The sequence below is a fragment of the Melozone crissalis genome, unplaced genomic scaffold (genome assembly GCF_028551555.1).
Source record: "Melozone crissalis strain CALT ecotype California unplaced genomic scaffold, PUWL_Pcris_2 ptg000034l_1, whole genome shotgun sequence".
NCBI classification, from domain to species: domain Eukaryota; kingdom Metazoa; phylum Chordata; class Aves; order Passeriformes; family Passerellidae; genus Melozone; species Melozone crissalis.
The window spans coordinates 23,506,021-23,533,405 of record NW_026535812.1 but is presented as its reverse complement, the minus strand read 5'-3'; the positions used below and the strand labels follow the sequence as shown (position 1 = coordinate 23,533,405).

The 27,385-nt window shown below is 48.6% G+C and overlaps 1 protein-coding gene across 7 annotated transcripts; it reads right to left on the bottom strand.

Moving 5' to 3' along the window:
• Positions 1–5,042: 5,042 nt before the first annotated feature.
• On the bottom strand, positions 5,043–22,440 carry SLITRK3 (SLIT and NTRK like family member 3). Of its 7 annotated transcripts, none has more exons than XM_054283072.1 (3): positions 16,237–20,919; positions 7,958–12,522; positions 5,043–5,445 (listed from the first exon to the last, which is right to left on the bottom strand). In XM_054283072.1, exon 1 carries the CDS (start codon positions 19,277–19,279, stop codon positions 16,445–16,447), a length of 2,835 nt encoding a protein of 944 aa, XP_054139047.1. In that variant the 5' UTR covers positions 19,280–20,919; the 3' UTR covers positions 5,043–5,445; positions 7,958–12,522; positions 16,237–16,444. The 7 variants fall into 7 exon arrangements, with proteins under 7 accessions (XP_054139047.1, XP_054139049.1, XP_054139048.1 ...); XM_054283074.1 differs by lacking the exon at positions 5,043–5,445 and adding an exon at positions 22,408–22,440 and having other exon boundaries at positions 6,439–12,522; positions 16,237–19,297; XM_054283073.1 differs by lacking the exon at positions 5,043–5,445 and adding an exon at positions 20,926–21,344 and having other exon boundaries at positions 6,439–12,522; positions 16,237–19,297.
• Positions 22,441–27,385: the final 4,945 nt, after the last annotated feature.

Below are 27,385 nucleotides of genomic sequence, written 5' to 3'. Positions count from 1 at the left end.
GGAGCACATCCCTCTGTCCATCCTTGTCCCCAAACCCTGGGGCACATCCCTGTGTCCATCTTTCTCCCCAGGCCATGGGGCACATTCCCGTGTCCATCCTTGTCCCCAAACCCTGGGACGCATCCCTGTGTCCATCCTTGTCCCAAAACCCTGGGGCACATCCCCATGTCCATCCTTGTCCCCCTGCCTGTGCTGGTCCAGCCCTTCTATTTTAACCACTAAAATCCACCCAGGTGCTGCACAGATAAATCCCATAGGGTGGGAAAAGGTGGGAAAGCTGATGCAGAAATAACGGCCCAAATAGAACCTGCACTTGAAGTGGGAGAAAATATTTTCACCTTGGTTTAATTTTAGGCTGGAATTTTTCATGACTGAGCATTGCACACCAACACAATGCAAACCCCTGAAGTTAAGCAAAAAATTAGATGCAGAACATTGTTCCCTGTTTATTTCCCAGTCCAGCTGGTTTGAACAGAAACCCCCATCCTCTCTCTCACCACCTGCACTGGGGGACATTTCCCTGCATTTCTGCAGAGCCACCTCAGCCCTGCTGTCACTGGTCCCTGCTTGGGTTTCTCCTCTCTGCTCCCACTGCTGTTCCTGCTCTTTGGCAGCACTCAGGACCATGGGATTCCTGGATTTGGCTCTTGGGACCAGTGTGTCCCCTTTAGGGAAAAGGGAGTTAATTCCCAGCTTTCACATTATGCTTTCCATACATTATTTGGTGCTTTTTTGGTGCTAATAGATAAGGAGAGGGAGACATGCAAAAACTACAAAGTTTTCCCAACTGGTTGGTGCAGAGTGAGACCTGGAGCTCCAAAATTCCAGTAACTCACCCCAGAGGCCAGGCAGCTCTGCTGCCTTTTGTTTTCCTTCTTGCAAAGCATCTTTATTCCTATTTGCAGACTAAAAGTGACGAGCTATTGACTGCAGAAAAGCCAGTGGCTGGAATAGTAAATAAATCTTGCCTGCCACAGCGCTGCCTCCGCAGTGAGAAACTCGAGCTGACACGTCTCTCATTACTCTGTGTTGTTTCCTGGATAATTTATGACTCTCCATTGCATGTGTTTGGAGTTGTAAATGTGATCTGCAGCTGCAGCTGACATCAGGCATGCAAAGGACAGCTCCCAATAATGCTGTTAGTCCTTTATGGGCAGAGTTACAGTAAATAACACTTAATGTGAAATATGTAGAGCCATAACAAACATGACAGTGGCTAAGGTTGCTTCTGCTGAGGATGCTGAGATTGCTTGCAAGGAAGGCAAGGAGCTGCATCAGGGCACACAGGTTCTCAAGACTCCTCCCTTCTTGTTACTGAGGTAAAACACTGCAAGAAATATGTTTTAATACCTCTGTTACAACAAATTCTGAGAGCTCTGTCTGGACAAAAGAATATCTGGTCTTCAGTCCATTAAGGCAGCTCCAGGTGATCCAAAGAGATTGATCCCGTGGAATGTGGATGTTTCTCATGCACTGCTAAATATGAAATCAATGTCTCCATCCACAAAAATTTTTCACCAGATTCTGAGACTGGTCTGGGCATCCTCCCTGTTTGTCTAAAGCCAAACATGAGCACTTAAAACAGCCTGATTTTCTCTGTTAGGGTGCTCTTGTGGATGGAATTCTGTGGGCTACCAGCCACTGTAGGTTTCTGAACTGGATAAACCACTGTAGAAACAACTTTTGTTATTTCCCTTCTTGTATTGCTGACTGTGATCAATTTTCACTCTTAAAGCAGAACTAAAATGTTGCTTTTTAATGTCAGGAAACCATTGTAGGTAAATTCTGCTTTAAATTACACTCACCTGACCCTATAGAAACTCAAGGGCTGATCTTGCAGTCTCTGATATTAGGAAGAAATTCTTTATTCAGAGGCCCTGGCAGAATTTCCAAGGAAATGGATAAGCTATGGCTCCACAGTTTGTTGGCAGAATTTCCTAGGAAATGGACAAGCTATGGCTCCACAGTTTGGGATTTCCTGAATATTGGAATTTCCTTTTCTTCCTTACAGGGTGCTGCAAAGAATTGGAAGAAGAATTGGAAACCAGCCCAAAACACAAGCAACTGGAAAGTTTCAGGATCAAATACCAATTCATCTCCAGAAGTTCATCTCCCTGTTTGGGCTTTCTCCTACCAGCTCACCACAGTGCTGGGAAACTTGGAAAACACAGAGAATCTTAATTTTAAGTTTTTTCTCCTGCTCTGATTAAGCTGTGAAAAGAAACAGGCGAATGTAAAGAGATCCACCCACTCCAGGCACATTAATTACAGGGACTGAAAGCCAGCCAATAATGGAGGTAAGACAGAAATGCAGCGCATTAACAACTGAACAATGGCCATTGTTCTCTCGTTTACCCACAGCTGCAGGTGTGTACAGCACAGCCTTTGTCTTCCCGGGGGCTAATTTGAGTGTTCTGACATTGCCAGAGAGAATTCCTTTATCCATGAACATCGTGCTGCCAGCCCTGTCCCAGGCACACACACAGAGCTTCAGCCTCTCTGCACAATTTTTTGTCTCACGCACAAATAAACAGTGAAAACTTGGTTGTTTGCCCTCCTTCAAGGACCACTGGGTTATTCAGGGCAAGAGTTGTAGCACAAAAGAGAAAATAAATATAAATTAGGCCATTGAGACAGTCCTCCTCGTATTGCAGTGACATTTTTCTGTGGAAATAAAATAGGATGTGTAAAAGGGTCAAATTTCAGAAAAAAAAGTCTTATTTCTGGTGTTAGCCAGTCAAGGGCCTGCCCATACACAGCTGAATGCTACAGGGCCAACTAAAGACACACATTTGGCCTCTTTCCCCATTCTCTCCATAATTAATAATTCAATTTTACAGTTATTTCATTAATTTGAATATATATAGAACAGCTTTTGGGTGAGGTGTTGCCTGTCCCCGAAAAGAAAAAGTAATTGCAATTTTTCTCTGGGTTCTCCTATTCTCAGTTATTCATCTGCTACAAATATTACTTTTAGTAATGACAAGGTGGCAGCACCAAAGACCATGAACTCAGACATAGTTTGCATTTGGATTAATGTAATATCAGAAGTGAGAAAATTATTGGATATTAATTCCAAAGGATCAGGCATTCCCAAACCCCTGTTGATTACACCCACATTTCTGGCAGTGGAAACCCAGGGGTTTTTTGGTCTTTTTTTTTTTTTTTTTTAATTTTAAGCTTTTTGCCACCAATATTTAATTATTCTTCCTTTCAATACTTCATTACATTATCCTTAATAGCAGGGAATCTCAGATTTGGGTTGGAAGGGACCATAAAGCCCATCCAGTGCCACCCCTGCCATGGCAGGGACACCTTCTGGTGTCCCAGGGTGCTCTAAACCCCATCCAACTTGGCCCTGGACTCTTACAAGGACACAACATTTATTTATCCCTTAAAACCATCAATTACTGAAGTTTAAGATGTGCAATATCTTTTAGAAAACATTTTTCAGTCCAAAACAAAGCCTTTGTATGCTTGAGAGGGTTTTTTTCCACAGTACCATTTTTTCCCTGCAGACAAAACTGACAAAAACCAAAGCACAGAAGTTTGGTAATAAAAGAGGAAAAAAAAAAATAATTGCTTTTTCTATGAGTAGAAAGTTTTGTTAAAAACATAATTTCTTCTAAATTAGTATTATTTTCAGAAAACTTCTCTATGCTTCAAAAAGTGAGTTTCCTTCAGATGAAAAATGTGGGGTTTTTCTTAAGATGAAAACAACATTGAAAAGGTTTTTCTTTGAAGTTACATTCAAGGAGTCACATTTTTTTCAGATACCAAATATTCATAAAAAAAGTCAGCCTGAGGATTTTGTTTCCCAATTAAAAGCAGACATTTTTCAATGGAGAATTTTTGAAGATGAAAAACCTTCAGGAACTTAATCACAGCCTTAAGTGTTCAGAACTTAATCCTGACACATCTCTATCCAGATTTGTCAGTGATTTATTACCATAGTGCACTATTTAGGTATGCTAATAATTATTTTGATGTTAATAATGTTGTTTCTTGTTTGTTTAATTTTTACTTAATTCTTAAAACCATTCCTATAGAAAGAAGTACCAGTAATGAACTTTCCCCTTTTTTGTATATCTGCAAAGTTCCATTCAATAGAGGATCTGGATATCAGATAACACACATTATAGTCAGAATATTTTTATCAGAAAAGAAATTTTCACTGTCTTCCCCATGGAGACAGGAAATTGGGAACAGAAGTTTAATTCCAATTAAGCTCTAATTAATTTTAAATATCTTGGTGTTTAGGCACAACACAATCCCCCAAAGCTGCAGGTAGGATAAGTGGGTGGGAGAGGCCTTTTCCCGGGAATGTTTTGCTTTCCTGGAGACACAAATCTCTAAGGATCCCTTTCCCATTTGCTGCTTTGAGAACAAATTGTATCTCCTCAAAGTTGGATGAGTCTGCACCAAAAAGATTTCCAGAGGGAGGAGGAGGAAAATATTTTGTCAGAGGAAAAATTGGCAGCTGTGTCTTATGCTCCAGACAAGACCTTGGTGGTCAATACATGCTGATTTATTAATACAATGTGTTATATAGAGCTTTGTCCTTATTGACACTGTGAAATATCTTAATTTAGTTCAAGAAGGAATTGGCAAAGGGAGATTTCCTTTGAGATTTTTTTTTATCCAGCACACAAGGACAGGAGCAGCCTTTAGGTGGGTGTAGAAGGTTGAACAGGAGCCTGAAAACCCCTTGTGAATTAACAGCCTGGCCAGGGGCCTGGGGACACTTCTGCCACCAAAGGCCATCCCACAGCAGTGCTTTCTTTCCATTCCCACGGGTGAAAGGCAGGAAAATGCCTCCAGCAGAGTGAAGCAGCCCAAGAACTTTGCTGGCTGAAGCTCACACGAGCTGAGAAGTTGGGCAGATTCATCTGAATTATTTCAAGCAATTCTAATGGCTGTTTGGAAAGCTCCAGCAGCAGGTACCAAAACTCTGGTGTCACCTAAGCAGCAAGGCCAGCAGCACTGCTGTGCTGGGAGGGACAGTGGGAACTCAGTGGGAATCTGAGGATTTATTTAGGATTTATTTACACCAGGCACTGCAGACTTTGGGTCACAGCTTTTCTTTGGTTGTCCATCTCTAGCATCCAATCACTTTGTAACTCCCATCCTAAAATCCACTGTTCCTTTCCCAAGTATGAAGTAGCACGGAAAATTCAGCTTTCCAGAGGCAGGGTGGGTTTGTTGTTCCTTTTGAGCAGCAGTGCCAGGAGCTCGGGTTCATTTTAGATGAAATTCATCCTGCGAGGAGGAGATTTGCAAAGCTCATCACTCCCCTGCTGCCTTCAGCCTGTGGGTTCCTGTGTGGACGGCTGCTCCCCTGAGGACATCCAGGCATCTTCTTCAACACTGACATCAGAAAAACTTCTTTCCCCAAGTCTCCAGACTCTGAGCAAAGCAGCAGCTCTCTGAGCTTTGTGGTTCACCCTGCTCAAAAAAAAAAAATTAGCCATCTGAGGATGATATTCCTGTGTGTGCCCCAGAGATGCTGCACTCAAGTGCTTAGTCTGACATTAGGCCTGCATGAGTTAATTAAAAAATAATAATTTTTTCTTCTCATCTTCTGGTTGTCTCCAGTCAGGCAAATATGCTGAAATCACAAAACCAGCAAAGGGATTGCTTTAACTAGGAGATAGGGTATGAATTCAGCATATTTTCTGCATAGAAATATGACATTTGTATGGAAATGACCCATTTTCTTGAACAGGCAGCTATACATCACAGAAGTTTCACTGCAACATTTGCAAAAGAGATTGGGAAGCACTTTCCCATAAAGTGCTGATTTCCCCCAGACGAAATAATAAGGCAAGGCACAATCCAGAAGCTCAGGAGAAACATTTCACTCAATGTCATGTGTTCTGGGTGTTTGTTTTGGTTTCCACGATGATTTCATGTTTGTCTCTCTGTCTTCTCCTGAAGGAAGTGCAGGGCTTAGGAAGGAATAATCCATTCTCCCTTTTTTATTTCTTAACCACATCCCAGCTCCCAGACGATGGCAGAAGGGCAGCAGGACATTTCCACCCTGCCCCAGGGACCAGGACAGCCTGGGAAAGGTCAGGGTGGAGGCACAAGGAGGTTTTTCTGCAGGACAGGACAAGGGCTCTGCCACAGGGAGCCAAAATGCCCGTGACAAATCCACACTCCCATGACCCACATTTCCTAGAATATTTGCACAATGCATGTGGCAATTCAGCAATCGGGCAGCACTCTGGGCACACAGCTCAAGGAATGCTGAGGGATCAGTGCTCTGCAGCTTTTCCTTTTAAATGCAGTGTGTTATGGCCTGGTATTCCAGGGCTGGGCTGCTTCTAGCTCTGGGGCCAAACCCAGAGTAAAGATCAGCAACACAAAATCAAAGCCAACACCAGCACATCTTATCCACAGAAAGGTGCCATAACCATAGAATACATAACTAGCAAATCATTTTTAGGCTGCTTTTATTACAAAATTACAATTTGAATTAATAGTTGCACAAGTACAAGATTGTTTTTATGCCAGTGCTGAATGAAACGCTCCGACCTCGTTCGACCCCACCGAAGCCAAGTGCAAAATTCACCCTGATATGAATGAGAAATTGTTTGAGCTTATCATGAATTAAGGTATAGCTTGCTCTGATGATGAATTGAAATTATTTAAAATCAATTAGAACAGAAAAGACACATCCCAAACTAGATGTTCACTGAGCTCAGATTCTTGACTTACAGCCCAACATCCTGACCCTAAATGGAAATCCATACATCACTGAGGCAACATAATCAGACTTCAGATAACTTACTTCAGAGCAGGAAAATTTTTTTTCCCCCTGTTCAAGCCAATTGCTGGGAAATTAACAGCAACCAAAGTAATTAGCAGCGCAGATATTTCACCATCAGAACTCTGAGAGCATAGCAGAGGTTTCCAATGCACACTCAACAACCCTTTTCCTTTGCCTGTAAAACCAGCCCTGAGTCATTTTGGCCACCACTTTATTTCACAAATGCGGAACAGCTCTGGAGCAGCTCATGATTTACTGGAAGTCCTCTGGAAGAGTAAAAACCTTCCAGGCTTGTGCTCAGCCACTAAGCACCACTCCTTTCAAAACAGAAAAGAAAATTTAAGTCATTTGTGCCAATGTGACATTAATGGAAGCAGCTTCTTTTTTGGGGGGGTGTTACAGAAAAGGACACGCCGTGGAAATGTGATTTCCCCTAGTTGCATGACTATTTATATAGAGAAATAGAAATTCATATAAATGTATACATTTCTATAGATACACATTTTGTACACTGGAGACATATACATACATACATACATATATACACAGGGTGTTATATACACATCCAGATTTGTATATACATATATAAAAATATATATACACATAGCAAATGCACACAGAGCTTGCTTTGGAGCCAGCTAGAGTTATAAATTCTCCCTCCCCCACAGAGCCAAGATGATCTGAGCTGCCTCTGCTCAACACCCCACGGTTGTCTCTCCAGCCCGAATTAAATATAATCCTCATTATTCTGCCTCTCTGGTGCCTGAGAAACTTGGCAACCTCTCTGGGTGACTCGAGATGCAGCAATTCCTCCTGCCTTGCCTCTCCTAACCTATTCTAGGAGATGCAATATGCTGCTAAGATTAAGTGTCCAAAATGCTAATATGTCTGAAAAATGCCTCCACTGACCTACATCGGGAATGTAGGTCGGAAAGGAGCTATTTTTAACCCAAATGCCCATATTTTTAATTACAGTCCAAAGCAAGCCACATTCCTGAATCTCCCACAAGTTTGCAGAGATTGGATTTTACACTTCACTAGTGTAATTATAGGTACATACTCAGATTTACACACAGTTTATACAGCACATACTCAGCGTTTCCGTGACACACGAGGCGCTCGCTCCTGCTTGGAGCTGACAGCAACTAATTTTAGGAGCATCTCCTCCTTCTCCCTGATGCATACCTGTTAGGGATCCTTCTTATCAGGGCTTTGTGCTCTGAAGGCTTGCACAGATCTGGTTGGCAAAGGCCTGTGACACCACCACGGCCAACCTGGCCAGGCTGCCAGCAAGCTGAGGGCACTCCAGGCGGGGCAGAGGGAAGTCTCGAGGTGCAAAACACCACTCTACAGAAAAACCCAACAGAGAGAACTGTGTTTTCACTTGGTCTCCACTCCAGGCACAAACAGAGGGCTCAGGGTGTGTGTGTCCTCAGCCCAAGGAGGATCTGTGCATGCAGACAGGTAAAAAAAGCAATTCTGGGAATGCCAGCGACCTGCAGGCTGGTGAGAGCTGGGGCTAAAGGCAGGAAAAACAGGGTCTGGGAGCTATTTGTTACCTGCTCTAAAACAAGGGTTTGCAACAAGGATTTCATGTAGTTATTGGCTGTCTGGAAGCCAGAGAGAGGCACTTGACTTTCAGGTGCCGTTCTCACTGTCAGCCTTGGCAAAATTCCCACTTGTCACAGCTTAGCCATTGCCATTCCTTCCATCAGCCTCCCTGGCTGCAGTGTCACAGCCCCCACTGCTAGCAGGAATACATATATATGTATTTATCTACATAAATTACATCCAACCACAATTCTTCACTGGTTTAAACCTGAAGGGGACAATTAAGCACGGACTGAACAATTACTCTCTGCCTTAATCAGTGCCTTGACTCCTCCTCAGGGCCCCTCAGGGCTAGGACTTGCCCTTTTTTTTTGAAGAAAACACTGACATCAACTGGATCTAAAAAAGACTTTTTACTTGCCATATTTCTTTGCTTGCCAATACTATCCGCTTTCCAAAGCAGCCAGGTTTTTGGGTCACTGCAAGAAAACATAACAGAAGTGATGCCACAGGAAATGTCTCTCTGATTATTAAGAATACATTTAGGTAGAGATTTATTCCAGCAGTGCTCTGGGGACAACTGATCAGTCCTGCCCTTGCATGGCAGTTTAATAGCACCAGAGAAACCTGGATGTGTTCCCTAAAAAAGACAGACAAGCTAAACTGAGCAGCATCCATTACCAATGCCTAATTTTTGTAAAGCTCATTTTTTACCAAAGCAGCACAACATGGATTTTCTCAGTGCTCCTAGGCGCATGGGGATGGTGGCTCCAGTGGTGCAGGACTCAAGGACTGGATCTCTCAGGTGGAGCAGCTTGGCTGGTCCCATCCAACCCTGAAATCTCAGTAATGGGGATTTCTGGCACCTCCCTTTGAGTCAGACCGTGCTGGGCACTCCCAGGACACAGCAGAGTGGAGACATTTCAGCTCTGAGTGGCAATTCCTACTCCCTTTGGAGCACAGTTCCCTCACTCTCCAAAGAAAAGAAGCACAAGAATGAAAGTCCTATCAAGAGAATTTTCACACTGCAATGTTTCCCTCTCTCTGGTTGTACCAGTGATAAAATCAAACTCAACAATCACAGAACAAAAAAACCCGCACAAACCCAAACATTAATTAACCCAACATTAATTAACTTTCATTTGCAAAGCAAAAGCCTCCAAAGTTCAAAGATGGACTCTGGTTCAAGGGTTATTCAGATAATGGACATTTATATTTAAACACATAAAATAATTTAGAGACCAAGTACAAACCCAAAGGTTTATGTATCTTCCTATAAAACTCAGTTTAGGACAGTTACTGTTGGGACTGACTTAGTCTTAAACAAGTACAGCCTGAAAAAATGACCAAAAAATACATTCCTGTAATTCTTTAGGGTGTAATCCACCTACTGTCTGTGGAAAAGCAAAAAAAGCAAGAAAAAAATGCATACAACCCCCATAAGCAGTATATTAATGCCGCTGTAACATTTGGGGAATGTCATTAACTTCAGATAAGGTCCCTGTAGGATAAAAAGTCCCAAATTTTTCTTCAGCTTTTTTTTTTGGTTTTTTGGTTTTTAGAGTTACTGTCACAGGAGTCCCTCCTCAGGAATGGTGCTGGGTGCCACCACCACCAGCAGGGATGGCAGTGCCACCAGAGGCAGCAGCACAAATGAAGTCTTTGCCATTCCAAAAGTGATTTATCACAATTCAGGAATTCCTGCTTGGAATCATTCACGCCCTACTGCAGAACCTGATCAGTGCAGAGAACCTCCCTCCCTGGCACCATGCTCCAAGGACAAGCCAAATTGCTGTGCCACGTGCCATGGGCAGGATATTCCTCCACAGGCAGTGGCATTGGTTGGAATCCCCAAGTACAGAGAGAGTCACTCCTCGGCTAACCTGAAATATCTCTTCAGGATTCACAGAATATACAGGATATTCTTGAGAGATTTAGAAAATTCTAGCGGAAAAATAAAGAAATTAGGAAAAGTAAATGGACATTAAAGATTCAGGATAGGACACAGGACTCGGTTGTGAATATTTTATATTTGCTCTGCCCTCTGTTAGTATCTGTTCTTTTTAAGGCACCCAACAGCTGAGTCTTGCATGTCCACACCTCTAAATAATTGCTAAAAATAACCCCACACTCCAGATCAACATCCTTAACCTTCAAAAATATCAGGATTGATGCACCACCCACCCTCCAGAGACCACCCAGCACAAATGTGGGACAGAGCCTTCCTACAGCTCTGCTCTTTGAGCCTTTTCCTCTCATTTTCTCACAAAAATTATCCATCTGACACCATCCTGATAACAGCACAATACTGACCAATTTAGCAGAGGCAATGCCACCACGGGGAGGTGTTTCCTAATGCTTCCACAGGGATCAAAAATAACCTACAGGTGTCACCCCAGCAGCCTCCTGGGGAACTCTGTGCTTTGCTCTCTGAGCACAGTCTACAGAAATGTGCCAAACTGCCCCAACAACCTGAACAAAACTGTGATAAGGACAGAATTTTACAACTGGGAAACCCTAAGGATCAAGGAAAAGACATTTTAAAGGAATTGTAGGAAACACAGTTGTCAGAGCCTGCCAATCACAGACACACAGAAAGCCCTGGGATGGAGGGGACCTCCATATTCTTGCTCTCAAAGAAAAAAGATAATACTAATAAAGTATTTCCAAATAACTTACAGTTGTTACATTAGTAATCTTCTTGGCTAGTTGGTCACTGATGACATTGGAGCTAAACAAATTTGTCTTTAAAATCAAAAGCCTTAAAGATTGTTTTGTTAATTTGTGAGTGGGGTCAATCAGAGAATCACAGAATTTATGGCAAACCCATTTTCCCTGTACCATTACTCATTTTATTCTGAAACAGTCCCATGGAGTACTTGTCTTAAAATACTTGAATCCACTTAATCGATGTTGTAATTTTCTGAGATCAGATTTTGCTCTTCATTCAAGTCTGTTGACTAAAACTGATCATAATGTGGTGTCTCAACATTGGCTTCAAGGGAGCAGAATTGGGCCTCCCCTCCATTCCCACTCAAGGGTTTGTTCCAAGCACATTCCAATTCTTCCACTGCCCAATCAAACCAGAAATATTTCAAGAACTGGGGGAAAAAAAAGTATTTCCACTCACACCAGAATTAAAAAATAGGAATTTTTGTACAAAGAGCTGTGTTGTGAGCTACATCCTGGGTCATTTTGCATTTGTTCCATGGAGAAAAACCATGTTGTACTGTGTACAACACAAATACATAACTGTGTACACACAAATCCATAATTGTGTACACATAAATACATACATACATAAATTCACTGAGAACCTCAGCTACAGATTGAAAACCAAGCCTTGGAAAAACTCAGAAAATAGAAACACGCAGCACACAGAGCCTGATTTCCCAGTGTCCATAAATCCATGCTGTAAAAGCAAGTGCCCTTGGAAGAAGGGCAATCCTGGAACAAGTTCACCCCGGGGTGGCTGGAGCTCTGCCAGGAGTTGTGCCCGTGGTAAAGCAATGTGCTGAGCAATGAACTCCCACACTCAGGGCCAAATTCTGCTTGCTGCTCTTCACGTGAACATCTCTGTTAACATCTCTGTTAAACCTCAACCCCAGCCATGGCATCTTCACGTGAAATGGGTACTTGAAGTGAGTGGAGGCAGCACAGAAATCATCAAGTGCTGCTGGCACACCCAAGTGCTTCAGGAGAACAGCCTCACATTTTGGAGAGACCTTTCCCCCCTTTCATGGTTCTCAGAGAACAACTTGGACAAACCCACATATCTCTAACTTAAAACCAGCTGTGCTGCCACACTCAAAGGTGGTTTTGTCTGGAAAGGCCTCTGACAAAATCTGGAGCTGCCACAGCTTAACCCATGTTCACTGAAGCTCCTAAGAAACGAGATTTTCACTCTCCAATAACACTCTAATCACAGCAATAGGCAACAGGCTTTCCAAAATTCACATTATCACTCATACCATAACATTTGACATCTTTCTGTCACTGTTGATACACTCAAGAGATCCATGAAACCATTTCCAAACAAATTTTTTAACCTAAGTTACAATGCGATGGTGACATCAATGACAACATCCAGAAAAGACAAAAAGCACCAATAATTGAGCACCAGGATCATCCTTTCCATTTCCCTGTGTGCAGCTGTTGGCTGGGACTGGGGCTTACCTGGCCTTGCTGTTCTTTTCCACCTGTAGGAAGAATTTCAATGGTCAGTGAGGGAATAAACCAAACACTTGCTGAAGTTTTACTTCCACAGGCTGAGCTGCTCAGGCTGACACCAGGTACTTGTACACCATGAAATCAGCTAAAAAGTTATTTATTTCACATAGCATCCCATCAAACAGCTCTAATGCAACTGCAGATCATTTGATTTTATTTGATTCCTTCCCAGTAGCATTAATGCTACCAATGCTACTGCTGATAAAGACAGAATTATCATTAATACTCCCTATTAATTAGGAGGAACCTGGGTTGGAGCATGCAAAGTGTCACCCACTGCAGGTCAGAGATGATGGATCCACTTTTTTTTCCTGCCCTGGGAAAGGAATGCTGCTACCCACTCAGCCTCAGCTCAACATAATGAAAAAGCAAAATAAAAGTCATCAAAACACCCTTTAGACATCACACTTAGACACTGTCAACACTTCCAGAGCAAATCATCCCCAAATCATCTCAGTACACAAGGGAAAGGAAGTTTCCTACGCAAGGAAAGAAAAATAACTCAACGTAAGCCAAAAATTATCTCTTTTAATACAAAATTCCATTCTCATAGAACAAATTTATTTCCACTGAATAAATAGATCTGCTCACCGTCCACGGGCGAGATTACTGCCTATAGTAAGGATGAAATTCTCTTGCCTTTCTGCAGTTTAATGAAAATATAAACATTATTTGCAACCGGCTTTACTCTATTTGGATACAAGTATGAACACTTGGGGCTTTGAGGACATTGCCAAATGTATACAGCACCACTCTCACTGGGGATTGTACTTTAACCTGATTTATACAGCTCCACGCATCACTTGCATGTAGGCTTATCAATGTAATTATTACAATTATGATAAGAAGGATCTGGCCTTTGCACTTGCATGTTTAATACTCTTAGCACGTGCATGCTCTTCCACTATCTATTAAGAACTCAGCAAAACAAACAAATGAGCAAACCCCAATGGGTCAGAGCTGAAGTGAGGAAACACAATCTCAACTCAAGAGAGGAAATTGCAATGTGTAATATTTTTACTGATGGCATGGAGGGTGATGCCAGCTTTACAGAGGTTTGGAGCTGTCCCTCCATCTCCAGACACACACAGCTGCTACCAAGGCTGGGGAAATGACTCTCCAAGAGTAAAGCTCACCATGAGCATCCTGCCCAGAGCTGTAAATAGCGACATTGTGGGGGGACAACAAGTATTTATGCGTTTATCTCTGTTAAAACACATTGTGTGGGGTGAAACCGAGCTGCTCCCCAAGGAAAGAGCAGGTGGTGGGGACGGTGACCTTGGCACTGTGACCCTCTGCCAGGAGGTGACAGAACCCACTCCCAGCAGCACCTTTGGGGAATAACCTCGATTCACCTGGAGAAACCACCCTGACCGCTGTCCAGACACATGGTGCTGATGGACCCATTGGGTATTTCTGGATTAACCCCACTCTCTGAACACATTGGGTATTTCTGGAAAAACCCCACTCTCTGGACACATTGGGTATTTCTGGATTAACCCCACTCTCTGGACACAATTAGATATTTCTGGATTAACCCCACTCTCTGGACACAATGGGTATTTCTGGATTAACCCTGCTCTTTGGACACATTGGGTATTTCTGGAAAAACCCCACTCTCTGAACACAATTGGATATTTCTGGATTAATCCCACTCTCTGGACACACTGAGTATTTCTGGGTTAACGTCACTCTCTGAACACAATTGGATATTTCTGGATTAACCCCGCTCTCTGGACACATTGGGTATTTCTGGGCTGACCCCACTCTCTGAAGGCCTCAGGGCAGTGCCCGGCTGTGGGGCTGCCCATGGCGGCCCTGCCCGCCTCGGGACAAGGCGCCCGCGGGTTCATTCGGCGGGGAGGACGGGGACAGGGAGCGGCCTCTGGAGCTGCTCCAGGCTGGGATGGAATCCAGGATCGAGTCCAGGATCGAGACCGGGATCAATCCTGGGATCAATCCCGGGATCAATCCCGGATCGAGCCCGGGCCCTCCGGCCCCGCCGCCGCCCCTCAGCGCTGGGGCTGGGGCGCCACCTGGCGGCCGCGAGGGGCCGCGCCCGGCCCGGGACCGCGGGGACAGCGCCGGACACAGGGACACGGCCGGACAGAGGGACACGGCCGGACACAGGGACACCGCCGGCGACAAGACACCAACGCGGACAAGATACCAACCGGGACCCGCCCGGGCAGGGAAATCGCACGGTCTTTGGTCTCCCTCCGGTTGCAGCGGGAGAAGGGCAGCGCTGGGATGGATGCTTTGCTTTCCCAGATCGCATCCCCCCATTCCAAAGTGGAGCTGCGGTTTCATCCGAAGGGGTGGGAGCTCTCTGAGTGCTCACCCCGCTGCCAGCACCGGCAGCATCCCCGCGATGCCTCCCGGTGCCTCCAGCAGGCCGGGAAGCAGCGCTCCGGCGGGATGCGCTCCCCAATTTCCCCGATATTTTTAACTGTCAGGACAGTGCGACAGGGATACAGATCGCAAATCGGATTTGTGACAGTCTCGGGTGGTATCTTGGCAAGAGACGCTGTACAGGGTTTTTTTTTTTTTCTCGGTTAACATCACAGTGCATCGAAATGTTATTAATAAAATAGCGTTCAAGGTTATGGGGGGAAGGAAATCTCTGTGGAGGAAGCTGAAGTTTCAGGTTCAAGCTTTGTATTCCTATATATATATATATATTTGGGGGTGTATATATATATATATATATATATATCTGCAATTTTTTTCAAAACGTTTTATTAGGAAAGCTATACCAGACGCATCACTGTACAATGATTTAACATTACCTTTACAATTTATATTCACTTGAAATTACAGAATAAATATATGCACATTGTTGTACCTTTGTGTGTGTGTGCGTGTGTGCGTGTATGGGTGCATGAGAGAAAACATTAAAAGTGCTTCCTACAAAGCTGTTAGTGAGAGGTGCCCATTAGCTTTTGGGGTTTATTTTTCCTTTTTTTTTTTTTTTTTCTCTGTATATTTGCATGTCGCTTTTATTAGGAAAGTGCAGATGTCCTCCAAAAAAAAAAAAAAAACAAAACAACAAAAACAAAACCATGGCGTCATGATGAAGCGTCGCTGAGCATCCCCTAGGTGTGTGCGCCACGTGGTGACATCCTTTGGGCTGCTCGGCTCCGGGTGGCTTCCCCCAGCCCCCGGGACTGCTCCCGGGGTTCCCCCCGAGCCCCCCTGGAGGGGCTGGGCTGGCGAGGGTGAGGGTGAGGGTGAGACTGAGGAGTGTGCGTGCGAGGGAGGGAGAGAGACAAGAGTGAGACATTCGAGCAAGACCCTCCCCTCCCTTCCCTCTTGCAGTTTCCAGGCATGCAGCAAACTGCGCTCGTTTGCTTCTTTGCATTATTATTTTTTTTTCTCTCTTTTAAATAAATGTACAGAATCTGTGCCATGATGGGCAAGAAGAAAGCAGGCCAGAAAATGCCATCTTCCCTCCCCCTCCCCTCCAAGGGAAAATATCAAGGAAGTTTACTGCCAACGGAAAAAGGAAAAAAAAAAGGAAAAAAAAAGAGCCAACGAACAGAACAAACAACAAGAATAAAGAAAATAAAAGAAAAGGGAAAAGAAAAAAGAGAGAAAGAGACACACATAGAATTTACTCAATCAGGATCAATACAAAGATCCCCGATAATAATAATAATAATAATATAATAATAATAATATACCTTTAGACATGGCACAGTCAAAGTCTCAGTTTCAGTATAAAAAAATAATGATTGATTAACATCTGCTGGCAAAAGTCTGCGAAGGCACTTCGTCGATTACTGATCTGAGAAGGGCCCTGCCCCGCAGCGCGCACATCTGGCGGGGCAGAGCGCACAGCTGGATCCTCTGCTCGCGGGCGGCGGGGCCGGGCGGGCGGCGGGGCGGCGGTCAGAACCGGTACGTGGTCTTCTCCAGGACTTCGAGGTAATCCGGCTTGGTTTGGAGTTTGGCCCTTAACTCGAGGTATTCGCTTGTGGGTGTTTGGTGGTCCGGGAAGCCCTTGCCGGCCGCGAAGAGCAGGGTCTCCTTCAGCCGGGCGTCCTGCTGCAGGTCCGGGTATTGCATGCCGGGGGGGTGGACGTGCAGTTCCTTCAGCTTGGGCACGGTGCCGTAGAGGCAGTCCACGAAGCCCACGGCGCAGGGCGGCGGGCGGTCGCGGTCCCGCGGGGCTCCCGCCGCCGCCGCCGCCGCCGCCGCCCCGAGCGCGCCCGCCGCCAGCCCTCCGCCCGCGGGGTGCTGGGGGTGCACGGCCACGATGGTGTTGAGCTGCGAGCTGGACACGGCCAGGCTCCACTCCTGCTCCTTCTCCAGCAAGGTGCGGTAGCTGCTGCCCGGCTCGGGCGCGGCGGCGGGGGCGGCGGGGTGGGCGAAGCCGCGCTCGCCGCCGCCCCGCAGCAGCTCGGCCGCCTCGCCGCCGCCGCCGCCCGCCGCCTCTTCCTCCTCGCGCGGCTTGTAGATGGGGTTGTTGCACATCTGGGTCACCGGGTGCGGGATGTAGTCGTAGACGTGGCCCGCCGGGGGCGCCTTCTCCGGGGAGCGCTCCCCGGGGCCCCCCCCGCCGCCGCCGCCCCCGCCGCCGCCGCCGCCGCCCTCGGGGAAGAGGCGCGGGCAGCGCAGCGGCACCGCGCCCAGGTCCGCCGCCTCCGCCCGCGGGCCGCGGAACGGCAGCTTCCGCCGGCGGCGGCGCAGCACGAAGGCAAAGAGCCCGGCGGCCACCAGCACGGCGGAGAAGAAGAGGACGAGGAGGCTGAGGATGAGCACGGAGAGCGGCACGGCCGCGGCCGCGGCGGCCGGGGGCAGCTCGTAGGCGGCCGCGCCGGTGGCGGCGGGCGGCGGCGGGGCGGCGGCGGGCGGCGAGGCGGCGGCGGCGGGGCGCAGGGCGGCGGGACACAGCGCGGCCAGCTCCAGCGAGCGCAGGTCGCGGCGGGCCAGCGGCTCGGGGCTGGCGCACAGCACCTCGCCCACCACGCTGACGGAGCTGAGCGCCTCCAGCCACTGCTTGAGCGGCACCAGGTCGCAGGTGCAGTCCCAGGGGTTGAGCTTCAGGTCGATCTGCACGATGGCGTGCAGGTGCTCCAGCACCCCGGCCACCGGCAGCGCCAAGAAGTGGTTGTTGCGCAGGTTGAGGCGCGCCAGGGAGGTGCCGGCGAAGGCGTCGGTGGGCAGCGTGCGGAGCAGGTTGTCGTTGAGGAAGAGGAGCTTCAGGTTGGGCATGAGGCTGAAGGCCGCCGGCTGGATTTCCCTGATCAGGTTGTACTCGAAGTACAGGTAATGCAAACTCTGCAGGCCCCGGAACATGCCCGGGGTGAGCCGCTCGATGTCGTTCCCGTTCAGGTACAGGCTCTTGAGGTTCGGCAGGTTGATGAACGCCCCGTCCTGCACGTAGGAGATCCGGTTGTTCCCCAGGTGTAAGAGATCCAAGGAGGAAAAATTCCAGAAATCGGAGCGGTAGATTTTCTGGATCAAATTCCCGCTCAGGTACAGCTTCTTGGCGTTCAAGGGCCTGGGCAGGAGCTCGGAGATGTTGTGGAATCCGCGCTCCTTGCAGTTGACCGTCAGGCCCAGGTCGTTGATGTGCAAACTGCAAGAGCACCCGGTGGGGCAGATGATGGGGATGGGGGGCCGGGTCTGGTAGGCAGCCACGGGAGGCTGGTTGGGCCCGGGGTACAGGCCACGAGGGGTCGGGGGAGGCCGGGGCGCCCGGGGCTGCTTGGTGGGCTTGGGCTGCTTGTTGGACGTTTTGTACTCAACAGAGGAAGCGGTGAAATGGAAGGAGGACAGCATGGAGGAAGGCTTGGTAGGCCACGCGTTCTCCTTGCTGGAGGACAGCTGAGGGATGCCCAGGCTGGCTTCCACCTCCGAGTCGGACAGCATGGGGCAGAGCTTGCTCCTCTTGATCTCCCGCAGGTCCTTCCCGTGGAAGTGGAAGGGCGTCTCGCAGGTGATGTCCCCCACCAGAGCGGTGTAGGGGATGCGCTCCAGCCAGCTCTTGAGCTGCACGATCTCGCACGTACAGTTCCACGGGTTCTCCTCCAGCTGGATCTCCATCAGGCTCCTGCCAATGTGGTCCAACATCCCGCGGTACGAAAGGACTTTGAGGCGGTTCCCCCGCAAGTCCAAGTGGGTTAAGGACACAGACTTAAATAAATTGGTGGGAAGCATGGGGATAAGATTGTCATTTAGGATAAGGACCCTCAATTTACTTAGGTTTCGAAATGCCCCGCTTTCAATCCGTTTAATGACATTGTAATCTGCCTGCAGATATTCCAGACTTTCCAAACCCAGGAAAGTGTCGTTCCTGAAAATGTCCAATTTGTTTTCATGCAAATACAACCTCTTCAGAACTCGGAGCCCGTTAAAAGCCCCCGTCTGAATGTCCTGCAGCGCATTGTTCCCAAGGTTAATAGATACAGCATTGTTCAAGTGAAGAAAACTGTTGGTGTACAATTTCCTCATGGAATTCCTCTGCAGATAAAGTTTAAAAGGTCTCGACCACGACTCTGTTATCTGACTAATATTTATAAATCCCTTGTTGTCACAATGTATATGGAAAAGGCTCTCCTTCACTTCACAGTAACATGGATCAAAGCAGGGCTCATCCAGTTCCTCCGAGTCCTCTATCAAGGGAATAGGTGTAGTCCATGCTAGAGCAATTGTGCTTAGAAGAATTATCCACAACATCCTTCCTTTATGAAGCCTCTCTGCCGTGGAAGGTTTCATCATTTGTTGGTGTTTACAAAACTGCAACGGGAAGAGAAACACAGATTTCAGTATTTCTGCCCTGCCCTTCTCCTTTCCCTAAGCCCCTACCTGCTGGACTCATGTCGGGCTCCTGGAAAGTTCAGCAATTGTTGGGCAGACGTTCCAAACCAACTCCAGGGGTGTCGGCTGGGCGAGCCTTGCCCTGATTTATACTTGGGAGATGTTAGAGGGCTCCATCACGCGATAGCAGCCTGCCTGGCTCCCCTCCCCGTGGTAAATGCCACCTATAAAGAGGACAGCACATGCAGCCCCGCACGGCACCACGAGCACACCGAACGTGTTGCGTCTCTCCACGTTTGCCAGGCTTGGGGACTGCCCGCATCTCATCCCCGGGTGGAATTTTAGCCCGGGAGCCATCACAGCCCAGGGGGGGAAACACGCCAAGTGTGGGCACATCTCTCCAGTGTCGCACCACATCCTTCATCCATGCAAACTCCCAAAGTTATTGGACCTCCACCCTCAGATCTCCTTCCCTCCCTGCCTCCCGGCTCGATGCGTTCCACGCGCGAGTTCCAGGGGATGTGCGAGCTGTCCCTGGCAGAACGGCTCCCCTCAGAAACCCCCACAGCATCTCCACCGGAGTAAATGGTTAACGACCCTGATGGGGAGGGAAACCTTCCCCTCGCAAACGCGCCCCGGTGAATTAATGCAACCGGTATATTATCAGATAAATACACACCACATATTAGTCATTTTAGCTGATTAAAGCATTTAGAGATGATTAATCTTTCTAAAGCACATGCCCATGCGATCAGCAGATCTAAAGGGAAGTGACAGCTGAAGAGGCACCTAGGATTGAAACGCTCAGCCTGCCTTGGATTAGGGCATTTTGTGCCCCCAGGACCAAGCAGGAGACCCGGTTAAAAAAGCTGAAAGTGGAAGAAAAAAAAAAATACCTTGACACTTACCAGCCGATAAATTCTCTATCCTACTATACACGATTCCGAATGAAGACACCATTCTTCTCCAATCAGATGAAAATAATACCGCCCTAATGAGATGCAGCTCCTTCAACATATGGTCTCACCCTTCCTTTCACCAGATATTTTAAATGTATGGGCACAGGGAAACGCTAAGGATGGGGATAATACCAGTGGTGATGCAGCCTTCCTTGAGTCCCTGAAATGCCCATTAGAATGATTCGGAGCGATCATTGCTTTTAGTCTCAATCTCCCAATAAAAAGGTCCTTTTTGCCTTCCTCGTGTAAGAACTAGAAAAAATTGCCCCCCATCCGTAAACTTAAGAGCAGAAAGATGCATTTAGGGGAGGGAAATGCCAGAGGAACAGAAATCCTTAGGATCAACTTGCAAATGAAACCCTCCCCTGTGGGAAAGAGGAGATGGTTGAAAGCACGAAAAGAGAAATACCCTCTGCAATTAAAACCAGCATCTAATTGGGGAGAAGGGAGAGAGACGAGAGCTATATTGCAGTATCAATCTCTCCGTCTCCTTTGCAAAATATTAGCCACTTAAGTTCTTTCTCTTCTGCAAGGGCTGTAATAAAAATAAAAAAATAAATAAAGAGGATTATTATATCTTCTTTTTGGAGGAGGGGGGTGTCTTTGACCCTAGGCGGAAACAAAAGGATCCAGAAAGGTTGTACTTACCGGTTTGCAGGAGAGATTTTAGCACATCGTTACCAAAAAAAAAAAAAAAAAAAAAGGCAAAAGAAAGGAAGGGGGAAAAAAAAGAAAGCTCGAGTTTAAAGATTGCTGGTTTGTCTCTGCCTCTCCCTCTCTGTGGCTCTCTCTCCCTCTCTCTCTACTCCTGCTGAAGCTGAGGCAAAAGGGAAAAAAAAAAAAAGAGAAAAAAAAAAAAAGGAGAGAGGAAAAAAAAAAAAAAAAAAAAAGAAGCAAGCCTGAAACGTGCTGGGAATGCAATGAGCCCCTCAATGATCCTTTTTAGGATGCAGAGCTGCTGTTTGGCACACTCAATGGAGGAGGGAGCAGAGGGGCTGCTGCTGCTGCCGCTGCTGCAGGCTCCAGCGCCGCCGCCGCCTTCTCCGGGCAGCGGCAGCGGCAGCGCGGAGCGGGCGCGGCGGCGAGCGCGGGTGCGCGGCTGTGCGCGGGTGCGGGGCGCTGCGGGCCGTGTGCGTGTGCGAGTGTGTGCGTGTGTGTGTGTGCGCGCGTGTGTGTGTGTGTGTGTGTGTGTGTGTGCGCTGCCGCTCCTGCCCTGGATCAGGCTCCTCCACGTCATGAAAATCAGCTTCAAGAAGGGGAACAAACGGAGGGGGCGCGCTCGGCTCCAGGTCGGGGGCGCGCATTTGGGAAGCCCTGACTACACAGTTTTTTTTTCCCTTGCCTTTTTTTTTTCCCCTCTATCCTTTTTTTATTTTTTTTTATCCCTTTTTTTTTTTTTTTTTTAAGAGGGAAGGAGGGGGCTGGTTGGCGGAGAGGAAGAGAAGTGGGAAACGGGCAGATGGGGGAGGTAAAAACCTGAGAAGAATCAGAGAGGGAAAAAAAGCCGCCGGGATGGGGCAGAATTTGCACCCACCCCCCTTTCCAAAAAAAAAAAAAAAAAAAAAAAAAAGAGGGGAAAAAAGGGAACAAAAAGCCCAAGTCTGGAGGAAATCAAAGCTGCTCTGACTGCGAGTGCCAGCCGAGGGCTGCGGCGGGGGTCCCGCTCCGGCCGCCCCGCTGCCCCCGCATCTCCGCCTGCTCCGCCCGGCGCTGCCCGCCCGTCCCGGGGCCGCTCCCGCCCGAGCCTCGCCGGGATCCCGCAGCGCCCAACGCCTCGGGAGACACCGCGCACCTCCCGCACCCTCCCGCCGTGTGCGCGGAGGCGGAGGGGCCGCGCCCGCGGTGCCCGCCCGCCCCGGGAGCCGCCGCAGGTAACGGGGCTGCGCGGGGCGCGGCGGATCCGCGCAGGGGGGCCAAAGTTGGTGCGGGAGATGCGCGGGGGGCTGCGGGCTCTGCCTGCCCCGGGGCTCGGCCAGCCGGGAGGGAATTGCTGCGGGCAGGGCAGGCGGCGAGCCCCGCGCTGCTCCGCGCATCCCCGCCGTCCGCACCCGCGCACCGCCCCGCGTAACTCCCGGGCATCCCGCACCCCCCTCCCGCACCCCGCGGTGGCTCGGCCGGGAGAGACTTAACTGGAACCGCGGGTCGGCAGCGAAAAGTTCGGGGGCAGAGCCGCGGGAGCGGGCGGGAGGTGCCGGGGGCTCCGCGGGCTCCCGCCGCCCCGGGGCCGCTCTGCGCGGGCAGGGGCGCAGCCTCCGCGCCCGCGGACGCGCAGCAGCATCTTCCCCCGGCTGCCGAGCTCTCCTCCGCCGGTGCAATATGGACGCACCGCTCCCTCCTAATTAAATTGCTGCATCATTCATTTTCTGACGCGGGAGCGACATGGGGTACGGCGGGCTCCGTGCACCGACACCCCCCGTTCGGAACCGGGGGGAGGCGGGGAAAAAGGGCCGGAGGGGGAATCACAACAGTTTGTGCTCGCAACAAGCTCGCACCTTGGCGGGCTCGGCAGCAACTCAGGAAAGGCACCTAAGGAGGCAGCAGACCGAGCTGGGTGTGGGGGCAGACCCCCTTAATCCATGGATGCAGGGTCGGGGGCGCGGGGGGAGCCCTGACCTCGCAACTTTGCCAAACGCCCCCGAATTTCGCTCGTTTTCCTCGCCAGGGCTGCTGCCGTCGGGCTGTGCGGAGGGGCTGGCACAGGGCAGGGAGGGCTCTGAATGCGGAGCGGGGATGGACGGACATCCCGCAGGACACACGGACAGCCCTGTGCCCGCCTGTGACACGGGACAGCCCCGCGGGATGCCCGGGGGAGGAGGAGGAGGGGACAGCCCCGCACCTCCCTTCCCATCCCATCCTTTATGCCCCGCAGTTCCCCGGAGGGCTGAGGAGACTCAAATGCCACAGAGAGGCGGCTCTGCCGGGTTTGTCCGGGCCGTGTCCCCTGTCCCCTCAGCCGGGAGGCAGAAGTCACCGCGGGCCATCCCCTGTATCCCCTTCCGGCCCCAGCAGCTCCCGGCCCTTGTCTGTGCTCGGTGTGAGTGTGACTGGCAGCGGCTCCGGGGAAGGGCACGGCTGATGTAACCAAGATTAGGACGTCACTCGCTTATTAATGATAATTATTATTATTGGCAAGCCTGCTATCTCCTTGCCAGAGCCCATCCTGGAGCTGTGGGGATGCTGTCAGCAGGGTGGGAGCTGGCAGGTGCCCTTCGGCTGCCTCTTGCCAGCCTCAGCTGTCATCGCTGAAATGCGCCTTTCCCTTCTTATTGTGGGAATAAGGGAGGAGACCCAACTCAGAGGTGATGCTTGGGCAATTGTTGTACCTTGCAGAAATATCCTTACAAGGTTCTGTTCCACCAGAGGAGAGCGTTCCCCTGCTGCAGTCACTGCTCAGCAGGCACGGAGTGCTCCAGGCAGCCTGCAGTGGGAACCATCCCCTGCCCTGCCCTGCCCTAACCAGCAGAAGGGGCAGTGCTGGAGAGAAAATAGGGAGTTTCCCCCCAAAGCTCGCCCTCACTGTCCAGAAAGAAATATTCTGAGCTTTAATAGCGTCTCTGTCTCCAGCAATCCACGGCAAGGGCAAAAGCAATAAATAGTGCAAGGGGAGGGCAGCTCTGCTGTAATTATTGCAAGTGGGAGCTGCTTCCCAGCTGGCTGGGCTGGGTAAGGCCAGGAGCAGTTTGGGGGTGCTGGGTCTGAGTGTGGGGAGGGTTTGGATGCAGCTCCAGCTGCATCTCTGCCCCAAAGCCCTGCTGGGCACGCAGGGATGGCCTCCAGCTGCCAGGAGAAGCTGTGGGAAGCCCAGCAGGGTGTGCTGATATCCCTGGTGGGATCATTGATGCCTGCTGGGATCTCCTGGGTGGCAGAGATGCCAGCCTGGTGCTCCACGAGGGCTCAGAAGGAACATCCCATGGCTCTCCCTGCCATGCTCCTCAGTGGAACATTGGAACCCTGGGATTTAGGGCAGGCCAGGGCGCTGGGCTGTGCAGAACACAGAGCTGAGCTCTGCAGCACACTGAGAGTGGCCCTGGGCAGAGACACTCCCAGCTGCACAGGCGGCAAGAGGCTCATGCCATTAGACTGGGCTCAAAGCTCAGCTTAACCTCCTTCCCTGCTCCAATGACCCCTCTCCTTGTCCCCATGAGATTTCTATAGTTTCTTCATATTCAATAGTGAGGTTTCCCTTCCCTGTTTTATTTTTAGAGAGCTTTTCAAATATTCTTGGGATTTTATATTAGAAATTATTGAAGAAGAAGAAATGTTAGTGTTTTTGATAGAGGAAAATGAGAATTGAGAGTCTTCTCTGTGCAGCAGTTAGTGAAGCAGCTTATGAGGCTTCACTTTTCTTATTCCCTCTCTGTTCCTTAATTAATTTATCAAACACAGACAGAGAAACAGAGTCATCAGCTGGAATTTACCTCTAGCCCTGTTCTGGAGGAGACTATTTCTGTTAAATCCCTGTCACATTGTCCCAGGGGTGTTGTAGGGACCACGACCTCTCTTGCTGTTGTACCAACAGCTCAGCCTCGCTCCAAGGGGTCCCCAAATTGGTTGCTTGGGGTTTTCCTGTCCCCCTCAAGCCCCTGCAGAGTTCCTCTGGCTGCTGGAGGCTCCTGTTTGCCCTGGGAGAGCTCAGCCCAAGGCTCAGGTGCTGCTGAGCTCCCTTCATCCCGTTCTGGCTGCTCTGCTGCAGCCTGGATCCTGTTTTCCACACACTGCTGGCATTTGCCACGCCATACATGAAGTACAGGCACGGATTATCTGAGCTGCATGAGCATTGCTGAGTGCACATGAAATGGAGGAAGTGTCAGAATTTTAAACTGGGCTTTTCCAGCTGGAATCCTTCAGGCTGGAGTAGCTCATGTCAAACTGATCTTCCTGGCCACAATTTTTTCTCAGCACCCTCATTATCAGTTATTTATTAAGGCATAACTTGATTTTTTTTTATTTTTTTAGGACAGTTGTGCTATTTTCTGATGAAGTTGAGAAATAACAATGCACCACATGAAATTAACATGGATTATTTCTAATATAAAAGTGTCCTCAGCTACTTGAAACTCAATGGGACACTGGAGCACAGAAAGCCCAGCCATGCCCTCAGTAGCAAGTTATTTGTAATTGCTTGGGATTTTTTTTTTCCACTCATGGGATTTTTTTTTTTTATCAGAGAAATTTTGCCCAGCATTTGATGATATGTGTAGATATTAAAAGGAAAGGAGGGAAGAACTAATAGACAGCATTAAAACAGAGCAGCAAATACCAGCAAATTGTGAGTACAGCATTTTTAATGGATAGCTATTAAAAAATAAAAGAGAAAAGTAGGCAAAATAAAAGGGAGCTTTTATTGGAAAAAATTGACAGTTGTTATCCTCACTGATTCCTGACATTTCAAGATCAGTTTTTTATCTAATGTTTCAACAGCCTGGGGTATTTCCTTCTAGTGAACCACACTCAGCCATAGCTTTTTCCCTCCCTTTAAGCCCACAATTATTTTTTTCTAAATGTGCTGATATTTATTATAGCCAGTGTCAAAAAAACCCTCCACACTCCACTTATATATGAGCATCTCCTTGGCCTTTCCTGGGCTCATTCACAGCCCTGGGTGGGCACACACAGCTTCCTCTGGCAGCAGCTGGAATTCCATGCACGGATCCAAGGCAGAATAATGCCCCAGGGTGATGTGTCCCACCCAAATTGAGAGTTCTGAGCCACCTCCAGCCCTGGGAGGGCTCCCCCAGCCCTGCCCATCCTGCACAGAGTTCCGCAGCCACATCTCAGAATCATGGAGCCACTTGGAAAAGATCTCTAAGATCATCAAGTCTAGCCATTAACCCAGGACTAACACATGCCCCTAATGGACACCAAGACATTTTTTATTCAGTTCCAGCAATGGTGATGCCACCTGAGCATCCTCTTCCAGTGCTTGACAACCCTTTTGGAGAAGAAATTTTCCATAATACCTGATCTAAACCTCTCCTGGCACAAGCAAAAGCTGTTTCTTCTTGTTCTGTCACCTGGAGAAGAGTCCACAACCTCCTTTCCTCCATCACCACAACATCCTGCAGCCTTTTTAACCCTTTTTATTCAGCAGAGACGCTCCTTGTCGCCTGGCAGCCCAAGTGGAGGTTTTAATGTCCTAAATGAGGCTGAAGATGGACCACACAGAGGAAGAGTATGGAGCTGGAACTGTGTTTTCTGAATCTCTCCATCCACTGCCCACAGACCCTGGTGGCAGGACACACCTTCAGATGGCAACTTCATTGTTCCCATTAAGAAAATCTTAGATAATGCAAAAAACCTGTTTGAATTCTTGTTGAGGAATAATGGTTGTGGTTTATTTTGACACCTCCACACTCTGCATGTGGATATTTTCTATTGCAATTTCTCTTTTGGCTTCATTTGCTTTTCACCTTGTGGGCTAATCTTCCATACATCCCAATTCCTGGATTTTGCCTGGGTACACAAAAATGGAGATTAACCTCCAGTATGCGCTGTAAGCAACAGCCTGGATTTTCAGGGCAGCTGGATTTAGAGTGGCCAGAATTAGAAACAGGAGCCAGACGAGATCATGCTAGGGCAATTCCCCTGGACTGGCCCATAGAGCCAATCAATTTAAAATGTAATAGAAAGCACCGAATTCTGGGGGAAGGAAGGCACTTACTGCTCATTTGGAAAGAAATGCTCATATTCTAAATTGCTTTTCAGATCAGACTTGAGCCTACTTTTAGTGATGTCAGTGGTGCCACTTCCGTTCAGCCCAGCGGTGCCAGAATTTTCTGTTTACTGCTGTTGCTTCTCCTTTTACTAAGATCCCTGGCAGCACCACTCCTCCATGGTTCACAGGAGGCTCCAGGATGAGGAGAGGGATGGAGCAGCTCTGCTGGGAGGAAAAGCTGGGAGACCTAGGATGTTCACCTGGAGAGGAGAAGTTTTGGAGTGAGCTCAGGGTGGCCTGGAGGAGCTGCAGGAAAGATGGAGAGAGAGTTTGGAGAAGGGATGGAGGGGCAGGACACAGAGAATGGCTTCCACTGACCCAGAGTAGGAATTGATGGGATATTGGGAAGAATTCTTCACTGTGAGGGTGGGCAGACCCTGGCACAGGGTGCCC

Excerpts from the sequence above, each read along its gene's own strand:
- SLITRK3 (XM_054283074.1), bottom strand. The coding sequence starts at position 19,279 with ATGATGAAACCTTCCACGGCAGAGAGGCTTCATAAAGGAAGGATGTTG.